The sequence below is a fragment of the Gossypium arboreum genome, chromosome 11 (genome assembly GCF_025698485.1).
Source record: "Gossypium arboreum isolate Shixiya-1 chromosome 11, ASM2569848v2, whole genome shotgun sequence".
Taxonomy (NCBI): domain Eukaryota; kingdom Viridiplantae; phylum Streptophyta; class Magnoliopsida; order Malvales; family Malvaceae; genus Gossypium; species Gossypium arboreum.
This window is the reverse complement of record NC_069080.1, coordinates 131915416-131940028: the sequence shown is the minus strand read 5'-3', so window position 1 is coordinate 131940028 and position 24613 is coordinate 131915416. Positions and strand designations below refer to the sequence as shown.

The window sequence follows — 24613 nt, the reverse complement described above, 5'->3', positions numbered from 1 at the left end:
TAATTTATCTTATAGTATTTTGATTTTTAAACTCAAATCAAATTGAATTGAATATAAAAAATCCAAACTAATCGAATTCCATCGTTCAAATCGGGTCAATCCATTCATTTTATTCTTTTCAAAAGGTAATTCTTTATCATTTTAAACTATTTTTGCTGATTCAATATGTAAAACTAATTATAAAATTAAATAGAGATAGAAATAAGCTCTGTTTGAATAATTGTGTTTTTATAAATTTGAAAGTAATTTCAAGAGAAGATTTTAATACGTCACTTCCCTTTTCAATTTCTTTTAGAGATTTGATTTTCAAAATTCCTCATAAATTTATTTGATTTAACACACATATAATCTCACTTAATAAATATAAATATATAAATATTATCAAGGTTTTTGAAATCTTAAAAATAAATTTATTTATTTGAATAAATATTAATTTTATTAGTAATTTCAAGAGAGGATTTAGAAGCTCACTTTTTGTTTCAATTTTTTTCTCAAGATGTGTTTTTTTTTTAAATTTCTCATAAATTTTAATAACCTAATTTTTCTTAAATCAATTATTTATCCAATCATGGTATTACAAATGCTAGCATTATGAATGGATAAATTTTAAAAGGTTAAATTTTTAAAAGTCTCAAAAATTTTAAAATTCTTCGTTCAAACACACTCTAAATACTTCTTTGTGGAAAATTTAAATTGAAAATTTTGAGGTCTAGAGAAATTATATTCAACAAACTAGGGTCTTGGAAGAAAATTCATTAGCCACGAGGAAAATTTAAGCCGGAAATATGGGGTCTTTATAATATGTATTAATTTGATTCATTTAAAGTTTTATTTTTCTACAAGAATTAAGTTCATGATAATAAGAAAAGAAAGTTTTAACTTTTATTTATTAATAAAATATATATTCCCTTTGAAAAACCTTTTCAATTATTTTTCACTTTTTCTTTTGTTATAATTTTTAAATTATTTACTAATATGATCTATAAGATAAAATAGTACTACATTAGTATAAAGTACATATAAATTGTGGTACTGATGACATGTTAGCATCTATCATCCTGCGTTAGTGGCATAAGGATAAGAATTTATAGGAGAAATTTCATTTGTCTCAAGGTTTTCAAAATTGTAAAAATAAATTTATTTGTACAGGTAAATATTTTGAAGAATTTCAAAATTTTCAAATAATTTCAAGGGAATTTTAATAGTTTAAATTTTACTTATGTACGTGGTTTTTCAAAATTCCTCCCATTTTTATTTGATTTCATACACATTGTCTAATGATGTCCATATTGAATATTTTTATATTGTTTATTTTAAAATAATTATTTTTAATTTTAAAATTCTATTAACCTAATTTTTTCTAACTTAATTATATATTCAAACAAAGCAATTGTAAATCTCAACATTTTGAATTTATGAATTCTAAAATTCTAGCATTTTAAAAATATCAAAAATTGAAAAATTCTTCATCCAAACACAAGTTATAGTGTTGAAAAATATGAAAAATATATAGAATTGATTGAGTCTCTGAATACGTGAGACAATTTTGGCAATTTATTAAACCAAAATTATGGTCTATATTGTTTATGTGGATTGTATCTAGCCCATTAAAGAAAATCATATCACTTGAGAACATAATTGGAAGATCAGATCAAAACTAATCATCTTTTTCTAATTCCTTCGATCGTGGATATTGGATTGAATTGGAACGTTTCATTCTTAACTATCAAGAGTCCATGTTTACCTTGTTTATTATTACCTATTGTGTTCAGCTTATCTTATTGTTGTTTAATAAGAATTGTGATAAATCTTCTTTATATTAGCAAGTCTTGAAATATTCTATATAATTTAGAAACTTGTATAGATTATGTATAGAGAGAGATATAGCACATAATTTGTTCAAGTGTATGGAACTTGATTTTATGAGTGCATTGTGATAGTGAAACCAATTGTGTTGTGGTTTTACTTGCTGAATTCAAATGGGTCAATTTAGTGGCGAAAGTATCAGTCTTTAGTGTGCACAAGTGAGAAAATTATCATGGGTGTGTGATAGATTTAGGATCACTTCTTGTAAATGTTGAAGATACTAAATATTTCTTACTAAATTAAAATATGCAAACGTAAGGAATCTAAATTGCATAAACAATCTTTGTGTCCGTTGTCTTACTTTTGCTTATTGTAGAGCTTGAAAAAGTGCTTACCCCCTTAGTCACTCCTTCCAAATACATAACTTATATCTCAACAATTATTTTAAATTTACAAATAGCTCCGTTAAATTTTCTGTCCAAACTTGTTCAATTGAAAAAAAAAATAAAAGTTTGAGGACTAGATAAAAAGTCAATAAAACAGTAAGAGCTAAATTGATTTTTTTTCAGAAATGTTTTAAGGGCCACAAATATCGGTATGCATATTTGAATTAATATTCTTTATCCACAAATTGCTTAATATTAGCAAAACATATAGCAAAAATACCGTGGGAGTGGGAATTATTTATTGACAACTTTATTTCTCTTCTTCTAAACCAAAAATTTTGTTGGAAGAATTAAAAAGTAAATTATTTCTTTAAGTTAATAAATGAAATTCATATTAAATTTGTTACTTTATATCTTAATTATTAATATAAGTTTTTTTTCCTTCGATTATTTCATCTTTCTTCTCTTTTCATTATTAGTAAAAAGTCAAAATTTTGAATGCAATTAATTAGAAACTTTCCTTGATAGCAAATTTCCTACAGACTATTATCAATTAAATGTATGTTGTGGAAATTTGGGGTTTTGGAAGAAACTTCCTTGCGCTTCATGTATTTTTGTGTTTTAGCTAAGCTTAGTCTATATATTTGGAGTTGTGAGCAATGGCAATTGCAACCATGACTACTCTTCCAATTTCCTTATTCCCTTTTCTTCTTCTCATTCCCGCTTTCTATTTTAGCATTTGTGATGCCAATTCCAACATACTTTGCATCCAAAGTGAGAGAGAAGCTCTTTTGAAATTCAAGAATGATCTCACTGATCCTTCAAACAGGTTATCTTCTTGGGTTGAAGGAGGGGATTGCTGTAAATGGATTGGTGTCGTCTGCCATAACTCAACAGGCCACGTCAACCAACTGCACTTGGCTGCTCCGCCTCTTTCACCTTCAGCCCTAGGAGGCAAAATAAATCCTTCACTGCTGGAGTTGAAGCATCTCAATTCCCTGGACTTGAGCTATAACAGTTTTAGCAGCATACATATCCCGAAATTTTTCGGTTTGCTGGAGAGTTTAACATATCTTAACCTCTCTTGTGCACAGTTTCAGGGAGCAATTCCTCATAACCTTGGGAATCTCTCAAAGTTGCAGTATCTTGATCTTGGAGGTAATGACCACGAACAAAAAAGTCTTCAATGGGTTTCTGGACTTTATTCCTTGCAGCACCTTGATTTGAGTGGTGCGGATCTTTCTAAAGCAACTGATTGGGTACAGGTAACATTCAAACTTCCTTCTTTGTTAGAGTTGCACTTGCCAGGTTGTAGTTTAGAAGATGACCCATCTTTTCATCAGTGTCAATTCTACAAATTCACTGATTGTTCTTGATCTTTCTGGGAACAGCTTTTCTTCAGTACCTAAGTCGATATTTAGTCTTCATGGTCTTGTGTCCATTGATCTTAGATTCAATTATTTGGATGGCCCAATTCCAGATTACTTTGGCAACATCTCGTTTCTTGAAGTTCTTGATCTTACTTCGAGTAATCTCAATTCATCCATACCCAACTCCTTGTACGGTTTAAACCGTCTTCAGTTCCTTAGTCTTAGTAATAACGAGTTACAAGGAACAATCTCGAGTGCCATTGGAAACTTGAGCTCTGTTACTCACCTTGATCTTTCTTCAAATTATATGTTGGAAGGAAGGTTACCAACCTCACTGGAATATCTGTGCAAATTGAAGGAGATGGATTTGTCATATAATAAAATTGAAGGTGGAATATCAGAAATCCTACAGAGTTTGTCTAGATGTTGTTTGGATTCCTTAGAGTCATTGAGTATGACCAATAATCAACTTTCTGGCCATTTAACTGATCAACTTGGACAATTTAAAAATCTATCTTACTTGTCCCTTGCTCAAAACAAAATTTCTGGTCCCATTCCATCATCGATAGGGGACTTATCATCTTTGAAATTCTTTGATATTTCAGAAAATCAATTAAATGGTCAAATTCCATGGTCTCTAGGGGAGCTGTCATCTTTGAAGTTATTTGATGTTTCAGAAAATCAATTAAATGGTACTTTTCCTCTATGTTTTGGACAATTGGAAAGTTTGGAAACTCTGGCTTTTGGGTATAATCTATTTGAAGGAGTTGTATTAGAAACCTATTTTTCTAATCTCACGAGATTGACAACTCTAGCAGCGTCACACAATAGGCTTAGATTTGAACCAAACTCAAGTTGGATTCCCCCATTTCAATGTGAACGTATTGAATTGGGTGACTGGCATCTTGGCCCAAAGTTTCCTCGGTGGTTAAAATTTCAAAAGAAATTGTCTTCTTTGGATATCTCCTGTGCAGGAATTTCAGATGTCATGCCCACTTGGTTTTTAAACCTTCCCACTCAATTTGAATATTTAAATCTTTCCTTTAATCAACTTACTGGAGAGTTTTCATATTTGAATGTAACAAACTCTATTGACTTGAGTTCAAACCGCTTTACAGGTCCATTACCAAGAGTACTGTCAAGTTTAAGATTTTTATTTTTGTCAAATAATTCAATTTCAGGATCCCTTTCTGAATTAGTTTGCAATCCATCATTAAGAGGGATGGTAACTCTTTACATTGATACAAATCTACTCATTGGAGAAATTCCAGATTGTTGGAATCATTGGGAAATTTTAGCTTATTTGAATTTAGAAAACAACCATTTGACAGGGAAAATCCCACCTACTTTGGGATATACAGATCCTTTTATGTTAAACCTTCGAAACAATAGCATGTTTGGAGAATTGCCATCCACATTGCAAAACTCTAGAGATTTGATTATGATTGATCTCAGTGAAAATCATTTCAGTGGAAGTGTACCAGCATGGATTGGTGATAAGCTCTCGAGCCTTGTGATTCTGAGCCTTCGATCAAATAACTTTGATGGTCATATCCCTCATAAAATTTGTGATCTTCAATTTCTTCAGAACTTGGACCTTTCCCAAAACAACATTTCAGGAGTTATTCCAAAATGTTTCAATAATTTTAGTGCAATGGCCACAAAAAACAAAACCAATAATGAAGTTTCTGCGCCGTTAGTCATTGATTTCCCATTTTATTTTAAAGCATTATTGGTGTTGAAAGGACGAGAGGATGAATATGGTAGCACGCTAGGACTTGTTACCAATATAGACCTTTCAGCTAATAATCTCACTGGAGAGATCCCCAAAGAAATTGGTAGTCTCGTTGGACTATTGTCTTTAAATTTTTCAGGGAATCTCCTAACAGGAAATATACCAGACACCATTGGCAACATGGAGTGGATGGAATCTCTTGATTTGTCGATGAATCGATTGAATGGTGAAATCCCTCCAAGTTTCTCCAAATTGAATTTCTTGAACCACTTCAATGTGTCCTACAACAACTTGACAGGACAAATCCCAACAAGCACTCAGCTTCAAAGCTTTGAAAACTTGTCTTACGTGGGAAATCATCTTTGTGGACCTCCTCTCACTAAAAACTGCAGTACAAAAGGTTTTTCAACTGGTGTTGTGAATAATGGAAGTAGCAGTGAAGGAAGTAAAGTGAATTGGCTTTATGTCAGCATTGTTATTGGCTTTGTAATGGGATTTTGGGGTATAGTGGCTCCCTTGTTTTTCATTAGGTCTTGGAGGATTGCGTACTATCGAAAGCTAGACCATATTTGTGGTAAACTATATGTGTTTTGGGCTACTATTGGTATGTAGTTTGAAGGGGGAAAAAGCATGTATAATTGATGCATTTGACCTAGGTGTGCTATACATGATTGGTGCTAAAAGATTAGTTTTAGCGTCTGTCCTTTAATGGACTCGTTGATGTGCCAACAAGGCAGCCCACTTGCTTGTGTGAGCCGCTTTGTTATATGCAAACCATACGGAATGTGGTACTTTTCCTTTTGCATCTCTTTTTAAGAATGTTGAAATCATGTTTTATGTTAATAAGAATGAGGTTTCGGACAGTAGGTTTGGGTGTATGGGGTGAGCCTGTTGGCTCGGGTTTAGTAGTTCGTCTCCTCATTGTGTTTGCTTTTGTTTTGCGACTTAATCTTTAATGAATTTCTTCTCTAAAAGAATTAGTAATTTTATACAAGCATAAAAGTATAGGATAAACTACACCTAAGATCATTCTAAAATAGGATTTGTCCTATTTTAGGTACTCTAATTTTTTTCTCAACTTAGTCATTCTAATTAATATAATTGTTTAAATTAGTTACTGCCGTTAAACATTTCGTTAATCCAATAATAGATTGTTAATGTGGCATATGAGCCAATTGAATGATGCCACGTGACACTTTCTTTTGACTTTTGGCAAAAACTTAAGGACCTCTCTATAATTAATCTAGTTCACTTTTTTCGCTTTTTCTTTCTCTACGCAACTCAAAAAGGAAAAATCAGAACAGGGCATCTCAAATCTACATGCCCTTCATTAATTTCTCAACAATGGATCTATGGCAACTATCAAGGATAACCCACCATACATACACAAATAATTAAAGAAGAGTGAACATATATAAATGAGAATGGATCTATGGCATGGATAGGGCAAGGGTAAAAGCTTCAACCTTTATAATTCGTTATATGCAGGCAATTTGAAATTTCAGGAGCTTTTAAAGAAGGCAATAGATTCTCTGTTTAGGATATTTTCTTTGCTTTCTAATTGCTTTCAATGTAAATCAGTTAAATTATAATTTTTTTTTAAAAAAAATAGAATTTATTTTGTAAAATAAAGTAACACTATTTCCAAACAAAATAATGAGGTTTATGAAAGGTGTAAACTGTAAATAGCTCAAATACTGTTACTATTTATAGAGAATCAATACAAGAGTTCTGTTGATCTAATTAAATAATGATAATTAAATAAAAAATACAGCCTCCACTCTACTAAGATGTGCTGGTACACCTTAGGGGTTGCTGGTTTCCCTCTCATTTACCTGCCACTTCTCTTCTTCCCTTCCATTAACAAGCAGTCCCCAAGCTCCTCCAACAACATAACCATTATGTGGTCTACTTTTCCCTCGGTTGTCTGCTAGCCATTGATAACTTCATGTATACAGTTGGCGTTAAACCACTTTCCATTTCAACATATTCCCTCCTTTGTGCAAGCCAATTGGTATTCGACGCCATCTTTTCAGTGGTTATCAACTCCGAAAAGCTCGGTACCCGAACGCTTAAGTCGATCATCTTCATTACCATATCAACTTCGATGGTTGCAATTCATCCCGATTGTTCAGAGACCACAAGAGATGAGAAAAATTCAGTAGGAAAGAATGAACACACCATTGGGTTTATATCAACAGTTGGTGCTTCAGCAGGCTATGCTTTATTGCAGTCTCTAACACAATTCTCATTTGACAAAATACTCAAAAAGGAGACATTTAGTGTTGTGTTTGAAATGCAGATTTACACTTAATTGGTTTCGAGTTTCGTTTGCTTGTTGGGGTTGTTTTCAAGTGTGAATTTAATGGATTTAAAGTCCGAAATGGAGAAATTTGATAAAGGGAAGGTGAATTATGTAGTGAGTTTGATTGGAACAGCTTTGGCATGGCAGATTTGTACAGTGGGAGTAGTGGGATTGATGTATTTGGTGTCATCTTTGTTCTCAAATGTTGTGAGTATGCTTAGTTTATCATTTGTTCTAGTTGTTGGTGTTCCGCTCTATAAGGAGAAAATGGATGCAAATAAGGTATTGGCAATGTTCTTTACTCTTTGGGGATTTGCTTCTTATATCTAGGAATCCAAGGGATCAAAGATTCTTATAGCATAAGCTTCTGTGCATATGTACATGTCTACCATACGTGTTGTATGAATAAACAGTATTTTTTTTTTTTTTTTGTTAAGAAAACCAAAGGTTCCTCTCTCCTTTCGTTGGCTATTGCGTCCAAATTATAGATAAATACGAGTGTCATTGTCTGGTTCTGATTTTTAAACCCCTTCCTTACACCCTTATTTAAACCCAATGTAACTTGAAGCAAATCCACTGAGACAAGAAAGTTACAAGGATTCAGATCTTATCTTAAACATTATTTAAGTAAAAACTAAGCATTAAAATGAAAAGAAATGGTATAAATTACCAGTTATTCCACGTATATATTTTTAATCCATTACTTCAAAGGGAAGATGAGAAAGAGATTCTTTGGTGGTATTCAATCAATGCCTTAGCAAATTGCAAAGACCGTGATTTAGACATTTCAGGGTTGTTCAACCATTTGCTTTTGTTGGTTAGTAAGAAAATTTTCCAATGCATGCAGAAAGGGGTGAATCAAAAAAAAAAAAAAAGAAAAAAAAAAAGCAGGAGTAGGAATTTAATTATAATATTTTCATGGATCAAAATATAAATTTATTATGTATTAATTTATAATTTTATCATTTTTAAAGGGTTAGGCAAAAATTATTTCATTTTTATGAGGGTTAAAGTGTAATTTTACTATATATTAATTTATAATTTCTTTATTTATAAGAGGATTGAATTGAATTTTTTATTTATTTTGGAGATGGAATTATAATTGCACTATATATTAACCTATAGTTTTTTATTTATAAAAACTAAATTAAAAGTTCTCAACTTTGGGAGACCAAAACCCTGTCTGTGCACTTCTGATTCCCTACAAACTTAAAAAATTGATTTTTTTATGCAATAAGAAAAATGATTGATACATAATGAAAAGAAAAAAAAATTCTAACTCTATTAACAAGTTATTACATGTCTTCAATTAGATTCTTCATACATAGATATAATTGAGAGTGTGGATTTGGTTAATATATCCAGAGAATATAATTAATGTTGTGGCTGAATCTATTGCTAAAGCATTGGGTGAAGATTTGTTTACTGTCATGTGTTTTGATATGATGTTGGATCATGTTTTGTTCTATATTACTATGATATTCAATATATATGTTTTCATTTAAAATAATATAAATAGCCACTTCACTTGAAGTAGGTCACCATATCAATGTCACTAGCCATACCTTTAAATTGTTGTTCATAGTAATGTTTCTTTAAAAATCAAATAGTTAAATAATAAAAAAATTGATAACTTAAAAATAAAATTAAAGGCCGCAATTCTTTGCAACCTTATGTTTGCGCTGCTATTTGCAATTTTTGGGCTATTTTGTCGATCAATATAATACAAAATTCTTATAGCATTAGACCCACACCAAGTCATGTAGTTCCATTAAATAATCAATTTTGACCCTGAGCTTAATTTCAACCATTCGCCCCAACCGTGCGCATGTTATCATCAAGTAAAATAAACTTATACTTGAAGATTTCTTGTAATTATCTTCCGGAGAGTTTTGACATGCGTTTTCTTTCGGATTTGCACGTGAGGATTAATCTTAGCAGGCTCACTTTTGAATATAATTTGTTGTGAATTCTTGATTTATGGACTTAGATACCGCGCCTTGCGAACATGGACATGTGGGATCATGTTTCAGCGGGCGTGTGTAATTAAAGAAACGATCATTAAATCTATTGGGGAATTTCCTAGTAGGAAACATACCAAACAACATTGGCAAAATGGAGTTAGATGGAATCTCTTGATTTGTCAATGAATCGATTGAATGGTGAAATCCTTCTAAGTTTCTCCAATTTGAATTTCTTAAATCTGTTGAAGTTAGTTCCCATGCAACATATGCAGCAACAAAGGTGGACATGCAGCTCATGTAGATTCATGCACGTAAGAATGCATGCACTTAAATTGTCCGGGTAAAGTACGTGCAATTGAAGATGTTAATGCTACTGTTTTGTCTTAGTTTCATTTTGAAACTTTTTTTAACAATGTTTTTGTAATTTGGTTCATTTTGAATTATGTTTGGATGACAAATTGATGTAACTTGATGGTCAAAGAGCTGGTTACCAGCTTTGTTCATGTGTGCAAGCAAAATCACCTAGTCCTTATGTAACTAGTGGAGTTAGGTAGTATTTAGGTGATGAATTTGTTGATTTTTGACCAGCCAATGTCTGGTATATGTAATGGCTTTGAGCCAAAGTTTCTAATGAATGAAATCATCAGATTTTCTTTCCATATGCTCCATCTTTCTTTGCCTTCAAAATTCTGTTCTCCATTCCTGGTAGAAGATAAAAGCTTGAACTTCAAGTGTTTCTCCTTCATTCTTTATCCGGGTATAATACACTGCTGTTAAAGTCCAGATTAAAGTTCTTACTTCATTCGGTTAAAGTGTGCCAAATCCCCAACAATTGGTATCAAGAGTTGTTATCTTAGAGGACCTGTTTCATATTCAATATAAAACAGAATGGCTTCATCAGGTTTTTCTCTTGCAGCACCACCAGTTTTTAATAGTGAAGGGTTCCACATATGGTAGGTTAAGATGAGGACTTACTTGCAGGCCTTTGATCTGTGGGAAGTTGTCAACACAGATGCTGAGCCAGCTCCATTCAGAGCTAAACCCACAGTGGCTCAAATCAGACAGCACGCAGATGAGAGGACTAAAAGACACAAAGCCATGTCATGCATTCAGAACTGTGTTTCTGATGTCATCTTTACTAGGATCATGGCTTGTGAGACTCCCAAGCAAGCCTGGGATAAGCTCAAGGTGGAGTTCCAAGGTACTAAGAGGACAAGGCAGCAGCAGTTGTTGAATCTAAGAAGGGAGTTCGAGAACTTGAAGATGAAGGAAGAAGAAACTGTCAAGAAGTATTCTGACTGAATCATGGTTGTAGTTAACAATATAAGGCTTCTTGGTGAGCAATTTGATAAGGCAAGGATTTTGGAGAAAGTGCTCTCTACCTTACCAGAAAGGTATGAAGCAAAAATATCCTCCTTAGAGGATTCAAGAGACCTAACAAGCATCTCCTTAACTGAGCTCATTAATGCCCTCTATGCTCAGGAGCAAAGGAGAGCTAGTAGGATGGAGGAGCACCAAGAGGGTGTTTTCCAAGCTAAGACCAAGTCTGCTTCAAGTTCCTCAACCTACAAAGGCAAGAAGAACTGGAAAAATAGGCCTAAGCTTGATGCTGCAAGAGGAGGAGATCGACTCTACAGATTTTGTAAAAGCCCTGGTCATCTAGAGACCAGATGCTGGTTCAGTCCAGATGCTGTGTGTCAACACTGCAAGAAGAAAGGCCATGTTGAAAGAGTCTGCAAAGAAAAAGGCAGACCTGGCCAAAACCAACAACACAAGGGTGAAGAAGCTCGAGTGGCTGAAGACAGCAGTGACCATGAAGAACAGGTCTTTGCTGTGTCATGTCTAGCTGGTCAAAACAAAGGCTCTTAAGGGTGGTTGCTTGATAGTGGCTGCACCAACCACATGTCACCAGATGCAACCATTTTTAAAACCTTGGACAGATCTTGTAAGACCAAAGTGAAAGTTGGCAATGGACAGTTCATAAAAGCTGAAGGAAAAGGGGATGTGCTGATATGCACTCCTACAGGCAATAAAGTCATTCCAAATGTGCTGTTGGTACCTGGGATTGACAGGAACCTACTTAGCATTTCTCAACTGCTAGAAAAGGGGTATTCAGTTGTGTTTAAGGGCCAGGAGTGCCAAATCACTGATCCAAATGGATCAAGCCTCATGACAGTCACCATGAGTGATAATTGCTTTGAAGTCAACTGGTCAGATGACTCACACTCAGCCCATGTTGCTTCAACTGAAGACACCAAGCTTTGGCATCAAAGACTTGTTCATGCCAACTTCAAATCTATGGCTCGGATGGTTAGCAAAAAATGGTTGAAAACTTCACCAAGACAGTTTAGATTGAAGATGTTTGTGAGGTTTGTCAAATGGGAAAGCAAGCCAGGCTTCCGTTTCCTACAAACACCACCTAGAGAGCATTAAACAAGTTGGAATTGGTGCATACTGATGTTTGTGGCCCCTTGAGGACTGAATCACTAAGTGGCAACAGGTCCTTTATTCTCTTCATTGATGACTGTACCAGATATTGCTGATTTATTTTTTTAAGCATAAGTCTGAGGTTGTTCAAGTATTTATGAAGTTCAAAGCTGCAGTGGAAATAAAAACAGGCTGCAAGATAAAGACCATTAGGTCAGATAATGGAACTGAATACACTTCTGCTCAGTTCCAAGCTTTGTGCAAAAATGATGGCATCAAACACCAGCTAACCAATGTTTATACACCTCAGCAGAATGGGGTTAGTGAAAGAAAAAATTGAAGCCTCATGGATATGGTTAGATGCCTCTTATTTCAGAAGAATCTGCCCAAGACAATGTGGGCTGAAGCTGTCAACACTGCTATTTATATCCAAAATAGACTGCCAACTAAAGCGCTTCAGCACAAGACTCCATTTGAAGCCTGGTTCGGGTTCAAGCTATCATTGGCTCACATAAAAGTCTTTGGTTTCCTATGTTACAGCCAAATACCAGCTGTAAAGAGGGATAAGTTGTCCTGGTATTTTAGCCGGGTATAGTACGATCAAGAAGGGTTACAAGATTTTGGACCTTTTAACAAATAAAATTCAAGTAAGAAGAGATGTGATCTTTGATGAAAAAGGATGCTGGAATTGTGAAAGAAATGAACCTGAAGCCATTTCTGAAGAACTTATGACAGATCAATTTGAATCTGATCAAAATGATCCAGACATGGATGTTGATGATGAACCAGTCAGGGGTACAAGGACCTTGGTTGATATTTATGAGAGGGTTCATGTTGCACAAGAAGAACTATGCAGTTTTGAAGAAGCTGAAGCTGATAAAGGATGGAAACAGGCTATAGCTGATGAAATTGCCATGATTGAGAAGAACCAGACATGGGAATTGGTTCCTAGACCAGCCAAGAGAAAGGTTATTGGAGTAAAGTGGGTCTATCGAGCCAAGCAAAATGCTAATGGAAGCTTAAACAATCTGAAGGCCAGGCTTGTAGTCAAAGGATTCAGCCAGAAATATGGCCTGAACTACTTGGAAACATTTGCACCAGTGGCCAGGTTAGACACCATCAGGTTACTGGTTGCCTTGCAGCTCAAATGCAGTGGAAAATCCACCAGTTTGATGTGAAGTTTGCATTCCTAAATGGCTTCCTTGAAGAAGAGATCTACATTGATCAGCCTCAAGGCTTTGTTGTGTCTGGCAAAGAACAACTGGTGTATAGGCTTAAGAAGGCATTATATGGCCTGAAACAGGCTCCTAGAGCCTGGTATGCTAGAATTGACAGTTACTTGGTCAGTTTGGGATTTAACAGAAGTGTTAGTGAGCCAACACTATATGTCAAGAAAAATGAAGCTGAAATACAGCTTATTGTATCCCTCTATGTCGATGACCTTTTGGTAACTGGAGGAGATCAACACATGTTGGCTGAATTCAAAGCCAAAATGAAGGACATGTTTGAAATGTCTGACTTGGGGCTAATGACATACTTTTTGGAAATGGAGGTGCGCCAAGCAGAAGGAAAAATCTTCTTGGGACAAAAAAATTTGCCTTGAAGGTTTTGTCTAAGTTCTCAATTGGAGAATTGTAAACCAACAAGCACTCCTATAATGAAGCTGTCAAACCAAGGAGATCATGAACCAGTCAATGAGTCTACTTACAGGAGCCTATTTGGTTGTTTGCTATATTTAACTGCTACTAGGCCAGACATTATGTTTGCTGTCAGTTTGCTCTCAAGATTCATGCATTGTTGTAATGAGTGTAGTGGGCCAATTTAGCTTTGGCCCGTATAAATACAAAACCAAAAAATAATAAACAAAAAATACATTAACAGTCCAATAAAAGTCCATCAGTCCAAGTTACATAACCCAATTTTAAACCTAAAATATTACAAACCCAAATTCACAAAGCCCAATAGGCCCAGAAGGTTAAGCCAAGACAAACCCTCAATCACCCCTTTCTCCTGCACCGTAACAACAACCAGACAGTAGCTCCATGCCTCCGTACGCCCCAGCATCCTGACGCCACGCCCACGCTCTCGTACGCACGCAAACCCCACCCCGTACCTGCAAACACAGAAGAGACAACAGCAGCAGAAAGAAACAAACAATTGTATTTCTTATTTTTATTTCCTTTTTACTTTCTTTTCTTTCTGGCTATAAAGCCAACGATTCAATCTTTGTAATGGTTACGCACAAAAACAAATACACAGAATCCGAATACAAAGCAAGAAAAAAAAGGAAGGTGATTTCCTTTCTTTGAATCTCTGGATTTATTGTTTATTTTTCACTGGATCTATTCCTTTCAATTTTCTTTCTTTATTTTTCGCGTCTAAGACAATGAAAAAGAAAAGAGGGAAATGAAACTTCACCTTATAAACACGCCGTGAGATCTCCTCTACTTCGCCGAAATCGGAGTCCGAGGGGAGTGGAAGGCGGAAAGAAAACCACCTTGAGGCTCGAACAGGCCGATCTCCGTTCATCGCGGTGGATCGGCATGGCAGATGGAGGATCGAGGTTCAACTGAAGGGAGCAAAATGGAGGCTAGGGTTAGGGGCTGGCCTAATCTGCTGATTGAGCCCTTTTATAGGACCTCATACGGTGTCATATTGACATCAAAGCCCGACCTGATTCGTTTCCAAACCCGATGACCCGCGTTTTTTTTTGCGGTGAGGGATTATTTGCAAGCTAGGTCCTCCCTATTTGTATGACGGTCCAATCATCTGTTATTTCCCTTATTTCTTTTTTTTAACTTAGCCTTGAAATATGCACATATTTTCAGTTTAGCCCATGCTTGTACATTGCGTTTTGGGGTCCAGACTATTTCAAGATTCGGTCCCTGCGCATTTACCCATGTTGCGCCTAGTCCTTCCTTTTCATTTTTAACAGTTCATTTTATTTAAACTATCCCCTATATTTTAATTTGCTTTCAATTTGGCTTCTTTCTAGATTCATTTTTTTGTGTTTATTATTCGTGTAGGTTACAATATCTGCATCATTTATTTACTTATTTATCATCATTTTGATAACCGTATTTTCATACTTTATATTTTTTACATACTATTATATAGATATATATACGTACTTTACAATAAAGTCGCTCTTTATCTCAAGCTTATTGTTAATGTATTTTATACATATAATGGCTTTGACTCTATCTATGTATTTTAATATTTTTATTCAAATATGCTTTGTATATATGTTTTACATGGGATTCAAGTTATTTTATGTCCATTTATATTAGCACATGTATTTGATTCATATACATTACTAAACCTAAACATATTAACATTTTTATATAAATTTACAAGTATTTACTTTTAGATTTCTATGTATATATATACATATTAATACCCTTATTACTTTAATAGATTTTTTTATTTTAAAACACCTTTTACTTTGTGATTTACCAAATATTTTCTTTATGCATATATGAAATAATTTTAGAAACTTTTTTTAATTATGAAATTATTATCTTTTTAATGTTTCTTTATATTACGTTGTTTTTTTTGTGTCTTATATAGCCTATTATTTAAATGATTTTAATATAAGGATGTATGGTTTTAGACCAATTTAAAATTATATTTATATTATCATTAATCTCATTCTTTTAAAATTATATGTACATTCCTTATAAATCTATTTTGGGACATTATGTTGTGTTATGTGTTTTTTTGTATCATATATTTTGTTATCATAAATTTCATTAACTTTTAAATGAATTTATGTTTAAATTATTTTACATACTATTTAATTCAACTTTCATTTTCTAATATCTATTTCGATAGTTATATACATATCCCTAGTTTTTATTCAAACTTGTCAACCTATATATCTTAAGTTTATTAATCTTATACCATTTCGATTTCTACATTCCATTTTGATTTGCACATATCTTGTTGTTTTTTTATATATTATAACATGAATATATATAATCATTGTATTCGTCTTAATGATTTATGAATGGTTCTTCGTATGCGAATGAGATTTGATTATGATCTTTTATATTCAATTGTATATTTTGCTAGTCGATTAATATTATTATTCATCAAGTATCGTACCATCATATGTGCCTTTTATCCTATATCATCGTTTCACTTAATTTTTGAAATGTGGTTCTACAAAGCCCAAATTTTACGGTTTATTTTGCCTTATTTCAAATCGAATCGATGCGTTTTAAGCTAGTTTCACAATTTTTTCTTAGAAATTCTTTAAAACGAAGTCGAGATCCGATATTTGGCAATTCGCGGAATCGTGCCCTAACGTGTTGGGTTGCAATTTCGCGTTTGCTCAAAATAATCGAATATCCCTTCAAAGTTTCACTCGTGTCTTCTAAAAATCCTTTAAAACGAAGGCAATACTCGGTGTTTGACAATTCGGGAATCATGCCCTATCGTGCTGGGTTGTGATTTCTCGTTTGTTCAAAACAATCGAATATTCCTTTAGGTTTTCACTCACGTTTTCTAAAATCCTTCAAAATGAAGGTAATGTTCGATGTTTGGCGATTTGAGAATCGAGCCCTATCGTGTTGGGTTACGCTTTCCCATTTCTCCAAAATAATCGAGCATTTCTTCGGTATTTCACTTATATTCTCTAAGGTGAGGCAATGTTCGATGTTTGGAAATTCGAGGGATCGTGCCCTACTGTGCTGGGTTTCAGTTTTTCGTTAGACCAAATAGTTGAGCATCCTCTTGTTAATTTCAAATTATAAATTTTCGGACGTCGAAACAAAAAGATTTTTGACAATCAACTCGGGTTATTCAACTTTTATTAAAAAGAGCCACATTCCGAAAAACATTTTTTAGACATAAGGACAGTATTTAATTGATTTGGTACCAATTTTGGGCGTAGTGAGGGTGCTAATCCTTCCTCATGCGTAACCGATTCCCGAGCCCATTTTTCTAAAATTTTCATAGACCAGAGTCATTGTTTTAGTAAATCGTAAATCTTTTATTAAAATAACCAAATTTTTAGGTGATCCGATCACACCCAAAACAAAAATATCGGTGGCGACTTCATATTTGTTTTTTCAAAAGTCGATCCCCCACTTTTCACTAAATTGTAAAATTTTTAAATCGAGGGATGGTTTCGACAGCTTGGCGACTCCACTGGGGAATTGAGAGTCGAGCCATGAAAATCGATTATTTACTGTCCTTTTGTCAAAAACCGAAAATGTATTTTAAAAATCATCTATCTTTCGATTGCATTTGATTATATGATTGTTTTGGTGCGGGTCTTGTAGAATAGCACTGCATTTCATTGCATGGCCACTGTTGTCACACCTTCTAAGTGGGAGTAAGAAACTACACTTTCGTGAGGTTTTCACCTCCGCATGGGCTAGTGGATTGCTTCCGGGGTACATCAGTACCTATGATTTCGTGAGATTTTCATCTCCGCATGGTCATAGGGAAATGTATCCTCCTGAACCGAACTCGATCTATATGAGCCTATAATGGGTGAGGATTGAGGAATCTGCTGGTTTGGGTACCTCTTTTCCTAGAAGTAAACCACATATAGTGAACCTTAGGAGCTATCCTTGGGTGGAGCCGCATCGAGCCTTAGTACTTACCTGTATATGCGTTATAATCACCATTTATGTGCTTGCATTCTATCGCTATTATTTGATACTAACCGATGTTTCGTTTTGATTGTCTTTTTTGCATGATATTGCATACTAAAGGAGGCGTTAATCTACATTCAATTACTAAGTTAGAAAATTTGACATGGAGAATGAATTTCTTAATAAAGTCGAGGATAATGCGGCCGTTCGTGCTTGGTCAGAAAGGCTACAATCTGAGAGAGGGGATAGCTTGGCAGAAGGGCATGTATCAGAGCTACGGGACTTCACTCGCGTTAATGTAGTACAGAATGAGCTGCAAGAGTTGAGAGACATTTGGGCTAGTTGGGATGAAAGGATCAAGCGGTTGTTTTACCAAAGTTATGGTGATATATCCTACCTGCTAGATATTAGAGTGGATAAGCATTTATTCCGAGCCTTGGTGCAGTTTTGGAATTCCGCATATAAGTGTTTCACCTTTGGAGAAGTGGATTTGGTACCTACTATAGAGGAATACACTACGCTACTTAGGTGTCCAAAGATTCAGGTCCGGAAGACTTATGCCCGGGTTTTTAGTAGTCAGGCTTTCGTGAAGAAACTGATGAGCATTTCTGGGATGAGCGAGCCTTGGGTCACCACTCGGATTCAGCAAAAAGGAGATAGCAAATGTGTCCCTTGGGAGAATTTGCGAGATTTGATCTTGACTCATCCAGACGAAAGAAAGAGGGTCGATATATTTGCCTTAAGCATCTACGTATTAGCGATCTTTCTTAAGGCTTTGAAGCACGTGGACGAGGCGATCATCGACTTGTTCGATCGCCTTGAGAAGGGAATCACTCCAGTACCGACGATATTGGCAGAAACTTTCAAATCTTTGAGCTCATGTCGGAAGATGGGTGAGGGACGATTTATTAGATGTGCTTAATTATTGATGGTATGGTTTCATGGGCACTTTTGGAAGGTAGACAAGGTTTCCTACTGAGTCTTTTCCGAAGGTTATTCTTCTTTGAAGGAAGAAGCAGCCATACAGAGGAGAGAGGATATCTCGGAGGAGAAATGGATGGATATTCTTCAAAACCTCAAGGAGGGGGATATTAAATGGAGAGCTTATTATATGGTCCCTGACGAGATCATGTACCGATGTGGTAACTTCGATTGGGTGCCACTGTTAGGAATCTGGGGAGCTACCGGGTATACTCCGTTGATAGCTTTGAGGCAATACAAGTCGAGGCAGTTTGTACCCACGACCTACAGACTTGCTCAGAGTGAATTCTCGTTTAAAGGTGCTCACTATAAGAAGAGAGTTCGAGAATTATCAGATGCTTGGAAACAAACTTGTTGGATGAAGAGGTTAGCCGTCGGTTCTATGGTAACACCCGAGTACAGCGAGTGGTTTAAGAAGAGGATTAATGATAATACTCTTAGGCCAAGCTTGGAGAGTGCTCGACCTGTCGGGGAACAATTACGAATCGCCCCATCAGAATTAGAGATTATAAGACAAGATTTCAAGAAAAAGAGTTTGGAGCTCGAGAAAAAGATCGAGCAATTGGAAGAAGAAAAGATGCACTTAAGATTAGACGCCGATGTTCAGAGGTCAGAGGCTGAGAAGTGGAGAAAAGGAAAAACCAAGGTCGAAGAAGATCTAGACAGCCTGAAGATAAACTACAAGAAGCTACGCCTATCTATGAGGACTGCGGGCTTAGGTAAGACTTCCGAACAATGGCGCCATGAAATTCGGGAAGAAAAGGCCAATACCGACCGGTGGGAAAGGAAATTCCGAGAAGCTCAGGCACAAAACGAAGATTTGGAGAAGAGTCTGTCGGAAAGTAGAAAAGAGCGAGGTGAATTAAGGGCTAGAGTAACAGGACTCGAGAAGTCTCTGCATCAGTACCGAAACCGCAACACCGCGATGGAATTGAGGGCAAGCTTGAGCAAGATAGAAGAAATGAAAGGAAAAATAGAAGAGTTAGAGGCATCACTACAGAACTGTGAGATGCGGATCCAGTTCTTCGAGGCAAACGAGGATCGTTGGAAAGAGTAGCTTCACCATGTGCAAGACCAAGTCAGAAACAGAGACTATCTTATGGGGGAAGCCATAACCCAGATTCGGGAGGTAGCCGACTACTTGCAGACTTTAGCGGTTCAGGCAGACACACTGAGCGTGAAATATGAGTTGGAGTCGGATCGCGGACAAGAGCTGGCCTCCTTGCTTAAAAAAATTAAGACTTTAAGTGTTAGAGCGAGATTTTATTTGTAACTCGACTTTATGTAAAAGATTTTATTTTTAAGTAAAATTTTCTAAGGGCAATTGAATCAAAAAATTGATGCCTCCTTTGCATTCATGCATTTGCATTTGCATCATATCATTATGCATTAAAGGCCATAAGAGTTTTCTAATTAATTAATTAAAATTATTTCAGTAACCTGGAAACCAACGAAAACCAACCAACCACACACCCTTACAGAATAAGAAAAAAATCAATGGATAAGAGACTCGAGAAATTGGAGCAAATGCAAAAAGAAATACAAGAACAAATGCAGTCTCAGATGCAAGAGCAACTAGCCAAGATTCAGCGAGAGATGAAAGAGCAAATGATGGAGTCCTAGAGGGAAATGATGAGTCAGTTATCCCAGCTACTGTTGGGAGGAACGGATAAGGGAAAGGGCCCTATGGATAAAGTTGAAGAAACTAACGAAGATCTTCAATACCCCCTGGCTTCACTCCGACGCATGTACCAATGAAGCCCGAGATTAATTTACCAAAACCATCTGTCACGATCATGCCCCAGCAGGTTCAGGTCGGAGCTTTCGTACCGATAAATTTCCAAACCAGCTCAGGCTCTAACTTTGTCAACAACCCGAACTATCAGCCCGTTCCTGACTTGGATGAAATTGTCGAAGAGGAAAAGGCGAGGATGGATTCGCAAAAACAATTGGAGGAACGATGCAGATGGCTCGAGGAAAAATTCAAAGCCATGGAAAGCGCGGATCATCATCAAGGGATTGATGCCAAGGACCTGAGTTTGGTCCCAGATTTAGTCCTTCCCCCTAAATTCAAAATGCTTGAATTTGAGAAATACAATGGAACGAGCTGCCTTGAAGCCCACATCATTATGTTCTGCAGGCGAATGACGGGATATGTTAACAACGATCAGTTATTAATCCATTGCTTTCAAGATAGTCTGGTCGGGGCGGCGTCTAAGTGGTACAACCAATTAAGTCACTCTAAATTAACTCGTGGAAGGACCTGGCCCAGGCCTTTATGAAGTAATATAATCATGTGACAGACATGACCCCTGACAGAATCACTCTCCAGAATATGGAGAAGAAATCGAATGAAAGCTTCAGGCAATACGCACGAAGATGGAGGGAGGTGGCCATACAAGTTCAGCCGCCACTTCTAGAAAAGGAGACAACGATGCTCTTTATTAATACCTTGAAGGCTCATTTTATCACTCATATATTGGGAAGCGCCACCAAGAGCTTCTCTGATATAGTAATGACAGGAGAAATGATCGAAAATGCTGTAAGGAGTGGCAAGATAGAAGCCGGAAAAAGTACCAAAAAGTCAGTCCCGAGGAAAAGAGACAATGAAGTGAACAACACGAGCACATCTAGCAAAGGTCATCCTAAGTCATTCACCGTAAATCAACCCAAGGCGGTGACCACCAACCAGCAAAGCTCTGTAAGACAAGAATCCAACGCGAGGGAGAACATAGAAAGACCATAATTCACCCCTATACCCATGACGTATAGAGAGTTGTACCAGAACTTGTTCAACGCTCATGTGGTCTCCCCTTTCTACCTGAAGCCGCTGCAGCCCCCGTATCCCAAATGGTATGACGCGAACGCCCCGTGTAAGTACCACGCGAGAATCACTGGGCACTCTATCGAAATCTGCGCAGCGTTTAAAAAATTAGTTGAAAGACTCATTAAGATGGGGATCGTGAGATTTGACGACCCAGCTACATCCAATATAGCGGAAAACCCACTCCCCAATCATACCGACCAAGGAGTGAATGGGATATGCGAAGGCTTGAACAAGAAGACCAAGTATGAGGTTGCGGAAGTCAGGACTCCGTTGAGGCGAGTATGGATGGAGATGGTCAAGATGGGATTAATCGCGTTGGATTCGAGGGAAGAACCTGAAGAAGAGAGAAACTACTGTGAGTTTCACGACAAAGTGGGGCATGAAATCCAAGATTGCGTAGAGTTTAAGGCCCTAATACAAAACATGATGAGCAATAAAGAAATGGAATTTTATGAAGAAGCCAAAAACCCCGTAGTGGGAGATATATGCGCATCAGAGGGGGAATCGATAGCACAAAATCGAACACCTAACTATCCTGTGGTGATCATTTCGAGACCCAAAAAATAATAAAGCTGGAGTACAAATGCCACCGAGGGTCATAATCCAAAGACCTGTAGTCTTCCCTTACAAAGACAACAAAAAGGTCCCATGGAATTATGATTGCAGTGTGATGACGCCGAAAAAGGAGAGCCCGATTGACGTTTTAAGAGGGGATCAAGGCAAGGGATCCTATACACGTAGCGGGAGACGTTACGATACGACGAATGAAGAGGCACAACCCACAAAAGGAAAAGCCCAGATGGTCGAGGAAATGAAAGGAAAAACAACTAAACCTGTTAACGAGCCAGTTAACGAAGAAGAGGCCAAGGAGTTTTTAAAATTCGTAAAGCATAACGAATACAGCGTGGTGGAACAGCTACGCAAACAACCAGCCCGCATTTCAGTGCTGGCCTTGCTTCTGAGCTCGGAAGTCCATCGTAGCACGCTAATGAAGGTCTTGAATGAAACGTATGTTCCCAATGATATCTCCGTTAACAAGTTAGACCGCTTGGTTAACAACATCAGTGCCGATAACTTCTTTAATGACGATGAGATACCACTCGAGGGCATGGGGTCGACTAAAACTTTGCATATCACCACACGCTGTAAAGGGTATACGCTGCCTGGCGTACTAATTGACAATGGATCCGCCTTGAACGTCCTGCCATTGACCACGCTGAACAGATTACCTATAGACAGCTCTCACATGAAGGAGTGCCAGAACATCGTGAAGGCATTCGATGGCACGGAGAGAAAGGTTATGGGCAGAATCAAGGTACCCCTTCAGATTGGGCCAAACACATATGAGGTGGATTTCCTTGTAATGGACATCAAACCCTTATATAATTGCTTATTGGGGAGGCCCTGGATACATTCAGCTGGGGCAGTGCCTTCCTTGTTGCATCAAAAATTGAAGCTGGTGTCAGAGGGAAGGTTGATAACGATTAAGGCTGAAGAAGATATTATTGCAACTGTGAGCAATAATGCACCCTACTTGGAGACAGATGATGAAGCAATCGAATACTTATTTCGATCTTTAGAATTTGTTAATGCGACATTCATCGCCGAGGGAAGCAAAATTCCGGTGCCGAAATTGTCCAAAACCATGAGGATGAGCCTCCAGCTGACATTTGGAAAAGGGGCCCTACCCGGAAAAGGACTTGAGAGACATCTACAAGGAAGAACTGAAACACCAATGCTAAAAGACAAGAGAGATTGCTTCGGCTTAGGATTTAAGCCGGACGCGAAACAAAGGAGAAGGGAGCTGGAAAAGAAGCAGGAAAGAAGGAGAGCTAGATTAACGGGGAAGGAAATCAAGTGGGAACCAATGATATTCCCCCATATATCGAAAATATTTGTGTCCGGGGGAATCATTCATCCCGAAAGAGACACATCAATGATGGGTGCTATAGAAAAAAGCCTGGAAAGTTTGGACATCAACGTCATGTACGAAGAGGAGACTGGAAGAGAAAGTTTATCGGACATTGGCCCTTACACACCTGGAAGTGTTCTGGACAACTGGACTGCGGAAGAGATCCCTGTAGTTTTTAGAACGAATACAGAGTAATGTACAAAACACATTTATTGCTCTAGGCCTAGGAGTGATAAGAATCTTTTGTGAAATAGGCTAATGTTTAAAAACGATATTTCAATAAAATGCACGGTTATTATCATTTTTGAGCAAATGTTATCTCGTCCTTTCAATTTCATTCATAACCATACAAATGATTACTTTCAAATTCTTTTATTCTTGAAACATTCTTTTAAATACTCTTTCATTCATCATTAATAATCATATCACGCAAATAAACGTTTCGAATTCTTTTGATTCTTTGTATCTGCCTTCGTCCTCATAACAGGTCCCCAAATATTAATGATACGAGTGACACTGCTAGTGACTCAGAATTTCCTTTCGAGCAAGATGTGTGTGTGGATGATTCTCAGGATTTTGAAGATGACCAAGGCTGTAACCTATCTCCTGATTTGCTGAGGATGGTAGAACAAGACGAGAAACAAATCCTACCTCACAAAGAATTAGTTGAAATTGTGAGCTTAGGAGAAGGACAAGAGGTGAAGATCGGAACATGTATCACTACGGAGATGAAGCGAGACCTCATTGGATTACTTCAAGAATTCAAAGATGTCTTCACATGGTCATACCAAGATATGCCCGGATTGGACACTGACATCGTGGTGCATCGACTCCCCAGAAAAGAAGAGTGTAAGCCAGTTTAGCAAAAATTCTGAAGAATGAGGCCCGATGTCTTGCTAAAAATAAAGTAAGAGGTCTGAAAGCAGTTTGACGCTGGATTTCTGAAAATGGTAAGATACTCAGATTGGGTAGCCAACATCGTCCCGATCCCTAAGAAAGATGAAAAAGTGCGAATGTGTGTGGACTACAGAGATTTGAATAAAGCCAGCCCGAAAGATAATTTCTCACTAGCTCATATCGACACCCTAGTGGACAATACGGCGGGACATTTACTGTTTTCGTTCATGGATGGTTTTTCGGGATACAACCAGATCAAGATGCATCCTGAAGATATGGAGAAAACCACGTTTGAAACCATGTGGGGCACGTTCTGTTACAAGGTGATGCCATTTGGACTGAAAAATGCGGGGGCAACTTATCAAAGAGCCATGGTAACCCTTTTTCACGACATGAT

General features: G+C 36.7%; 2 protein-coding genes across 2 annotated transcripts; both read left to right on the top strand.

The window, feature by feature from the left end:
* Nucleotides 1-2851: 2851 nt before the first annotated feature.
* On the top strand, nucleotides 2852-7611 carry LOC108471870 (receptor-like protein EIX2). Its single transcript, XM_053021417.1, has 3 exons — nucleotides 2852-3500; nucleotides 3595-5901; nucleotides 7232-7611. The coding sequence occupies exons 1-3, from the start codon at nucleotides 2852-2854 to the stop codon at nucleotides 7609-7611; spliced, it is 3336 nt and encodes a 1111-aa protein (XP_052877377.1).
* Nucleotides 7612-21990: 14379 nt separating this feature from the next.
* LOC108471869 (uncharacterized) lies at nucleotides 21991-23514 on the top strand. Its single transcript, XM_017773417.1, has one exon. It carries the CDS (start codon nucleotides 21991-21993, stop codon nucleotides 23512-23514), a length of 1524 nt encoding a protein of 507 aa, XP_017628906.1.
* The last annotated feature ends 1099 nt before the right edge of the window (nucleotides 23515-24613 follow it).

Excerpts from the sequence above, each read along its gene's own strand:
- LOC108471870 (XM_053021417.1), top strand. The coding sequence starts at position 2,852 with ATGGCAATTGCAACCATGACTACTCTTCCAATTTCCTTATTCCCTTTT. Across the intron at positions 3,501-3,594 it reads GTTAGAGTTGCACTTGCCAG|TACCTAAGTCGATATTTAGT; the intron begins GTTGTAGTTTAG and ends GCTTTTCTTCAG. Across the intron at positions 5,902-7,231 it reads TGTGTTTTGGGCTACTATTG|CCATTGATAACTTCATGTAT; the intron begins GTATGTAGTTTG and ends GTTGTCTGCTAG.
- LOC108471869 (XM_017773417.1), top strand. The coding sequence starts at position 21,991 with ATGCCACCGAGGGTCATAATCCAAAGACCTGTAGTCTTCCCTTACAAA.